This window comes from Chaetura pelagica, unplaced genomic scaffold, assembly GCF_000747805.2.
Source record: "Chaetura pelagica isolate M959 unplaced genomic scaffold, ChaPel_1.0 scaffold3, whole genome shotgun sequence".
NCBI lineage: Eukaryota > Metazoa > Chordata > Aves > Apodiformes > Apodidae > Chaetura > Chaetura pelagica.
The window spans coordinates 578,560-586,800 of NW_009952974.1; the positions used below are offsets into that span (position 1 = coordinate 578,560).

The window sequence follows — 8,241 nt, forward strand, 5'->3', positions numbered from 1 at the left end:
TAGGGAAAGCAACTGTTCTGCTGAGCTGGGTTTGTTCCCTTTCCCCTGGGATTTGTTCCATGGCTCCTTTGTCTTGGGAGAAAACCCTTCCAAGCAGCAATTAGTGTCTGAGTGTTAAAATGCAATGGGTTGCCACTGATTTCAAGTTGTGGCCGCTTGGATTTGCAGCCTGAAAGACTGACTGTCATTCTTATGCCCTCTGGCAATGAGGAATGATTGCTGGGCTTGGCAGCCGAGAAGCAGACCAGCGTGCTGCTGGTCCTCTGTGGCCAGGACTGCATGCCATGGTGTTGGCATCCTCCTCCTCATTGTTGCTCTGCTCACACCCTGGCTCCTGGGAACAATCCCATGAGCACTGCTGGCTGGCACCTGGCCTCTGCTTCTTTATGAAGATGTTAGTCTGACATCCGAGGGGTGGGGCAGTGATGGGCAGAAGTTAGTGTCCTCAGCAGCCTCTTCTCTTCTGCCTTCAAATTGTCCAGATTCTCATCAGGATTCTAAATCACAGATTTTTATTTATTTTTAAAAATTTATTTATAGCAGATATCTGAAGTCTTCTGGAAAAAGTTCTGGGGTAATGTGACAAGAGAAGTTGTGGGTTTTTTGCCAAGTCTGGCCTGACTCCTCCTTCAACTGTGGGCAAAGCCTCTTAGCCAATTTGTACCTTGAGTTCTTAGCCCCAACATGGAGACTGGCTCCATCCTGTTTCCTTTTCCTGCATCTGTAGATGGTTAATTTTTTAGGCTAAGGACTGTCCCTGTACTCTGGCCCAAAATAACAGTTCAGTACTTTATTCTTAGTCCTGCCACATGTTTTCTACGTGACACTGGGGCAGTCACTTGCCCTCTGTTTTCCTATCTGCAAGGCAGAGATAATTCCTCCTTCCAGAGCGGGTCCCTTGGCTGGGAGGTGCCACCTGCGTGCTGAGCACTGTTATTCCCTCTGCTAAAGGGGCATGTGATCATCATTAAGCAGGGATGGGACAGGGTGTTTTGTCACAGCAGTTGTCCCCCATGAATGCAGGGACCTGTAATGGATCTGGCAGGGGGTGGGGGGCAGTACCACCTGCTGAATGCCCTGCTGTGATGAACGGTAGCATTTTTCTTTTCAACAGCTGGACAGCACTGCCTTCTGTGAGGTTTGCATTAAGATAAAATGGGGTTTGTTCCTATTGCTGCTCCTTTTTTTGTTCTCTCCAGCATTGTTCAAACTGGACAAAGGGTTCTTTGTAGATGTGTTAGTGGTGGCTTGCTGCTATTAAGGACATGGTTTCCTACCAACCAGTCGATGGTGTGGGTGGAAGTGTAATGCAGTGATATAGTTGCTGTTCTGAAGCAATCAATGAACTGATTGATTAAATTACATGACATATTATGTCTTATACGTGCTGCAGCTTAGATTGACTCTAAATTGCATTTATGTCTGCAAAATACAGGTGTGATGGCTGGATTCAATATGAGTGGAGATCTCCAGAAGCCTGCTGCCAACATCCCCCTGGGGTCTCTGGCTGCCATCGGCACCTCGTAAGTCACACACTGGGGGACATTTACCCTCTGGAGACTGCCCTGGATGTCACCAAGCCATTTCGTGTTCCCCTCGGCCTTTTATTACTCAGCCATCTGGAAAATTAAAGTCTGGCTCTCATTCAAATGATCATCCATTACCACCACCTACTCTGGGTGGGTTAGAGAAGAGGTTCATTGAGGAGGATATAATCAGTCCTTCCTCGGCAGGGTGGGATGTGTGTTGGTGTTAGAGGGGTTGTGCTGCTGCAGCCTGGCTGTCCCACAGCACAAGATGCCAAGTGCTCAAAGGCTTGGGGAAGAGTGATTTTGTCACTTCTTGTTGATTTCAAAGTAATAGCAAAATATACAACTATATAAAATATATAGAAAACTCTTGTATTTATTATTCTGGAAAACAGGGCCAAGAGAGGTGAGATGACCTACCCGTCTGCATGACCAGGGAAATGCAGGAATTCTGCATCCCCAAGCAGTGCTTTCCTAGGAATAAAATAAAATAGTGTTGACACATACACAAAAAAACCCCATCATCAGGTTCCTGCCTGTTTTATTTGCCATCTAAATTGCTTTAGAAAGTATTATGTGTAATTGCATGTCAAGGTTCAGACAGGGAGGAAGGATCTTCTGAATAGAGAGGGATTTGTGCTGAAATTGGTGCTTGATGGATGGACTGTGATCATTCACACCTCTGCTGCCTGGACTTTGTAGACAGATGAGCTTATCCCTCCACCTGAGTTACGGAAATGTCAGAGATACCAAAGGAGGATCAGGACTGAGGTTGTAGAGCAGGCTGGCTGCAGTGTTTGACATCACTGACAGATGAGGGGACATACGTATGTGCAGAATCATAAAATTCTTCAGACTGGATGAAACCTTTAAAAGGTCATCTATTCCAACCTCCCTCCAGTGTGCAGGGACATCTTCAACTAGATCAGGTTGCTCAGAGCTCTGTCTGACCTTGAATGTTTCTAGGGATGAGGTATCTACCACCTCCCTGGGCAACTTGTTCCAGTGTTTCACCACCCTCATTGTAAAATATTGTTTTCCTTATGTCTAGTCTGAATCTACCCTCTTTTAGTTTAAAACCATCACCACTTGTCCTGTTGCAACAGGACCTGCTAAAAAGTCTATCCCCATGACTGGGTTACTCTTCCAATGGGCACATCAAGGGTGCAGGTAGCTGCCCCTCAGGGGTGCATGTGGTCATGCTGCTGCTGGCCCTGGTACCCTGTGGTAGGTAAGTAACATGGACCAGTGTTAAATGTAGCCCTGAGGCTAAATCATGGAGGAACAGCCTGTGCAGAGTGGTTGAAGACCCAACTTGCAGGTACTTGCCCTTCTCCTGGCTCTGCTAATGGGCATAATTCTCAATGGTCTTGTCTTGCTGGCAAAAAGTGGTTAATTTTTGTTGTTTGCAGGTGGTTTCTGTACATGGTCTTTGTTTTCCTGCTGGGAGCCATTTGTACCCGCCAGTCACTCCGCTATGACTTCATGATAGCAGAGAAGGTAACTTCTTCAAATAACCCTGCATGGTTTTGTATAACTGCTTTCGGGTTGCCACCAGCCTTACTGAGTGGTTGAATTTTCCAAAAGCCTAAGGAATTTGGGTACCCATCCCTCACTGAAATGGGCTTTCCCCATTGCACACCCAGTATTGCTGAATCTTGGCGTCATCACCCAGCAACAGCTTTAAGAGCTAAAATATGCTAATGTGGCCTAATAATAAATGCTGTATTTCATTCAATGTATCATTTCTCTGGTGAAAGCCTAGACCAAATTGAAACCTCTAAAGAACCCCACTGCTTATCTTCCCTGAGTCAAGTGAAGCTTACATTTCCATATCTAGCAGGCTGTAATTGCAGGGCGAGCAATAGGATTATTAAACTCGAGACATTCCACATGGGTGTAGGTACATGAGGCAGGTTTGTAGTCACATGCAATGAACCTTATCATTGCAGGCCTTTAACAAGAGAGCAAAAGGTTTTGTTGTGTGCTATTGTCTTCCTTTAAATGGGATGTGGAAGGGGTAAATTTTCTGTTACTATTTAAATTATCCAAAGTCGTGGGTTCACCATATTTTACACTGTTTCTTGTGATTAATTTACATTTGAGATGATTGCAATTTGTTTTATTTGTAACATGGTTTTAGTCTAAAATACCAATTTGAAACTCTGGCTTTGTTTTTTTTCTAAGTAATTGTAACTCTAGACTTTCTCCAGCCCCCCAAATAAGTTCCAGATTATTGGTGGGGCTCCTGCCACTTCCTGCTAAGGTATAAAACCATCTCTGCTTCAGGGGAAAAAGGAAGGAGTCTGCCTTCTTTAAGGCAACATCTCTTTGTGTCAATGGGACAGACTTAATGGGTGAAAAATACAGTAACTAAAAGAACCAGCTGTAAATGAATCAGCTGAAGAGAAAGAGGTTGTTAAAGCTGTGTTTTAGCTTCAAAACCCTCTGCAGGGGTGAGGAGGGATGAAAAATCTCCCACTAAAGAATGTCAAGATATTCGCTAAGATTAAATATAAAACAAGAAGGAAAATTCAGTTTTGTTTGCCTTAGTATGGAACAAAACAGTGATGTGGCCCCAATATTCATGTTGCTTCTTTGAGTTATTACAAGCTGCTTTAGAAGGTAATGACTTTGTTTGAGGAGTAAAGATCATTACACATCCAATATGCAAACTCTCTATCACTCACAGGTGAATGACTGCTTGGCTGGTTTTTTTTCCCCTTACAATACTTGTTTGTCTTTTTAAACATCAAAATAAGATTCAGTAATTTCACTTCTAATGAGCTCAAAGTGCCAATTTCTTACCAAGTATTCATGGTCCTCGTGTTCAAACCCCCCAGCAAACCCTTTCATCAGCCTCAGTGAAAAGGACTCTTCCCCTCTCACTCTCATTTGAATGTCAAGTAGTACATTTAAATGCAAGCATTTTTGGCAGCTAAAATAATATATGATGTCTGGCACAAGTGATTGTTTCTTTCAAGTAGTTCTCAGAGCAAGGGAAAATTAAGAGGATAGGGAAGGGAAGGTTCCCCATTGAGTTTCTGTCCATAGGTCTAATGGATATCTGCTGGTATCTGCTCATCTTTGCCTCCAGTTTCTTCTGTCCCACAAGATAAAATTCACAAGGCCGAGTGAATTTTCATGGTGAAAGTAATTGTTGTGGTAGGAAGATTCTATTGGACAGCAGCATCAATTTTACATGCTTTTCCCAAGCAGCAAGCATTTCAGGGCTTTTTACCCAAACTCCTCTTTGCTGCCTGTGGATATCACAGGTGAGGAAAAGGCAGATGCAGTTTGAATCATTTTTAGCCAGGTCAAGTATTGTAGTTCCTTCTAATAGAGCTTGTGCCACCTGCCTTGAACAGGGGCATGGATGACTTGTGTTCATTTAGACTTTGTTTTCCATGAGAGGAGGGGTGGAAGTGAAGGACACATGGGGGATCTGCATTTGGTGCCACCCGCGGATGTCTGTCTGTCTGTCTGTCTTCACCTCCAGCAGCTCGCTTCAGTGGAGATGGGCAGGATGGATCTGGACCAAAATTTGGGGGTTTTCTCCCTGCCTAGCCTCTGTGCCAGTGTTGTCCCTCATGCCTTGCCCTTCTCTGTGCCTGGCTGCCAGGCTCATGTGGTCTTGCAGGATATGGGAGCGACTAAGGTGACCCCAGACCTTACTCTTCTTGGCCATGTCAGCCCAGGTCCTTACCCCGTGGTTCCAGGAGCACTCCCAGTTCAAAGTTTTCTTACACAGTGTTCATATTGAGGGGCTTTGTGTGTTTGGGTGGGGTTTTTTTAGAGATGCTCCTAGTGCTTCCAGCTCTTGACTGTTGGGACCTGCACAGGGGGATCCCAGTCCTTGCTTCTGTAATAGACCATGAGCTGCCCTCCTTCCTTTCCCTCCATGCCCACAGGAGATGCTCCCCATTTGAAAAGGTGATCACTAGAAGCTGGTAATGAACCTACCCTTATTAGCACTGTAGCTTTAAAGATTTATTATTATTATTTTTAAATTTCATATTGGCCAAAGGAAATTCTTTTCTCATTGAAGACAGGAAAATAAGGTCATTGTATTATATCCTTCAGAGCATATTTTTTGAGATGGCATTTGTTTAAGTGGCAATTTTGATTTGGTTTTACTGTGGATTTTCTTTCAGGATTGGATTTCCCCTCTGGGACACAGGGGTTTGTCTTCCTGTTTTGGATGGTTGGAAGCCTGGGCAGCTTTTCCTGTATGATGTGCTCTGTATATAAGTGATCTCTCCTGAAATAAACTCACTTCCAGTTACTTAAGGGGAATCTAATAGCTGCTGCTTTGCTGCAATTGCTCCAAGTGACAAAGAATTTCTTGGATATGAGCTTGTCAAATGGCTCTGCCAGTACAGGATGTTCAGTATTAAATTACTTTTATGGGATAATTTTCCTGTATTAATTGCTTGCACTTTATGCCACAGACAAGTTAAATTGCTGCTTTCCCAGGGCTCACTTTGTTCGTTTGCACTGTTACAAAATATATGTGATCTCTTAAAATACGTGTCCTGAAAACTGCTCAGGTATCTTTAAAGAACAAAATAATCAACTTTGCATTCTCCCTGCTTCCTCCAGGTATCCTTGGTGGGTTTCCTGTTTTTGCTAGGGCTGTACATCTCGTCCCTGGCTTCCTGCATGGGAGGGCTGTACGGAGCACCCAGGATCCTGCAGTGCATTGCGCAGGAGAATGTGATCCCCAGGCTTGCCTTTCTTGGACGTGGGGTTAGTCATCCTTTTTCTGAGACTGCTGTCAAGCCTTCACCTGAAGGACAACTGGCTGGGATTTCTGTGTGGCTATGGGGTGAGATGGGGGAGGTATGAAAATTGAGGAAGGGGAAGGCTTGGGATCTGGTACCCTCGAGTAGGCACGAAAACTGGGAAATGGGTGTTTTTTTTGCAAACACTGTTGTGTTTTTTGGTTTTGGTGGGTTTTGGTTTTGGTGTTTGTTTGTTTCTGTGTGTGTGTTTTTTGTTTGTTTTCCTCCCAAATGCCTTATCTATGCTGGTACTCATTCTAACAATGACCAAGGGAGTTACCTAGCTCTTCTCTGCCCTCTCCTTCAGGGCAGAGGCCTGACACTTGTCCAAGCACTTTGATTAAGTGGTAACTGCCTCTTTATCTTTTCTTTTTCTGTTTTCTTCTCTTTTTTTCTGCACTTTTTCTTTGAGCTGTGTCTGTCCTCTGAAATAACCTTATAGCTGAGTACATGACTAGTCCTGGATTCCACCTGCACGTGCTGGCGAAGAGGACATGTTTTTGTAAGATAAGGTGCCTTTTGGACACTAAAAAACAAAGCCAAAGTATAGATTTGAAAGGTTAACTTAGGGGGCTGCTAAGCTTTAGAGATGTCTCAAAACAAAACCTTTGAATATGACAAGAGGCTTTTTCCTTGTCCTAGGTAGCAATCCTCTGTACAGGAGTCATTCCATGAGATAGTCAGAGTACCAGTTACTAAGGACTCTAGTCTTGGGCTATACTTGAGAACAATCTTTTTTTTTTTTGTCTTTCCCTTCTTCTAAACAGGGAAAATAATCCCCCTGCTCTCAGTAATCTGCAGCCTGTAACTGTCTGTACCAAGTGGCTAGAAAAATCTTACTATGATTTGCTCCTTCAGAGCAGCTTGTAAATGCAGAAAAATATTTTACAATATTGGAATTCAGGAATATTTTAAATATTTTAAATGGTTTATAGGTATAATAATTTTCTAGACTTTGTTTTATGTTTCTCAAAGTCATTTTCTAAAATTATAGTAATAATAATAGTAATAATAAATAGCAATAATTATAAGTGAAGCAGGAAGTATAACCACAACAAAAACTTCCAGTTCCTGAAGGCCGTTGTCAGGCAATCCCAGAACAGGCTGTTCTTCACTGGCAATTCTTTGCAAATTCCCAGTGATTTAGCAAAGTTGTCAGCAGAGCTGATTCCCTCTTTCTCTGTTAATTTCTGTCTTTCTGTCAGATTTTCTGCTCTGAACTCTGAGCAAAGTGCCATGATGGAAAGGGCTCAAAAAGAGGTGAGATGAGAGAGGCAAATCCCTTTACCCCCATCTTTCTCTCTGCCACCTTGAAAAATGTCTAGATTGGTTTATGGAGAGTTAATACATTTAGTTTGCCCTTACCAATCTGTTCCACATCAAGTTGTTTTCATGGTTGAAAAAAAGGCTGTAGTCACCATAATGTCACCAGCTGATGGGAAGGACTCGGCTACTTTCTGTAGAGTTAAACCCAAGCCAGAGGCATCCTGAGATGGTGCCACGTGTTCCCCACCCCACTGCATCTTTCTGATACCAAAGATGCTTTATGAGAACTGTGTTGCTTTATCCCTAAGATAGATTTTTATTTCATTGTGAAAAGATGTCAGGTCCAGACCTGGTCCCCTTTTCTATTAATAAATAAGAGTGAAGCAGAGGACATAAAAATAGTTTCCATTTGAGCTGTGTGTTTATTAAAGAAGAACATGCAGTGAAGGGAAAACCTGAGATATTTTGTAAGATATCTTGTAAGATATTTTCCAGCAAGGTCTTCATGCAGCCTGCACAGGCTTTTTGGGTACTGACAAGGCAAGAAGGTGTATGATCCAAAGAAGGGTACATTAGACCTGGGTTTAAAGTTAATGAGCTGATGGCTCAGTCTTTCCACCCCCTGGTGCCCTTTGCTTTGTCTCTCTTTTTCTCCTCTTTCC

The 8,241-nt window shown here is 43.2% G+C and overlaps 1 protein-coding gene across 1 annotated transcript in view; it reads left to right on the top strand.

Annotated features, from left to right (window-relative positions):
* Positions 1 to 8,241, top strand: part of SLC12A8 (solute carrier family 12, member 8) — a 48,248-nt gene that overhangs the window by 29,662 nt on the left and 10,345 nt on the right. Inside the window, exons 6-8 of the mRNA XM_009996213.1 lie at positions 1,436 to 1,523; positions 2,942 to 3,029; positions 6,132 to 6,278. Of these exons, the coding sequence (XP_009994515.1) occupies positions 1,436 to 1,523; positions 2,942 to 3,029; positions 6,132 to 6,278 (323 nt within the window). The remainder of the gene's footprint in view (positions 1 to 1,435; positions 1,524 to 2,941; positions 3,030 to 6,131; positions 6,279 to 8,241) is intronic.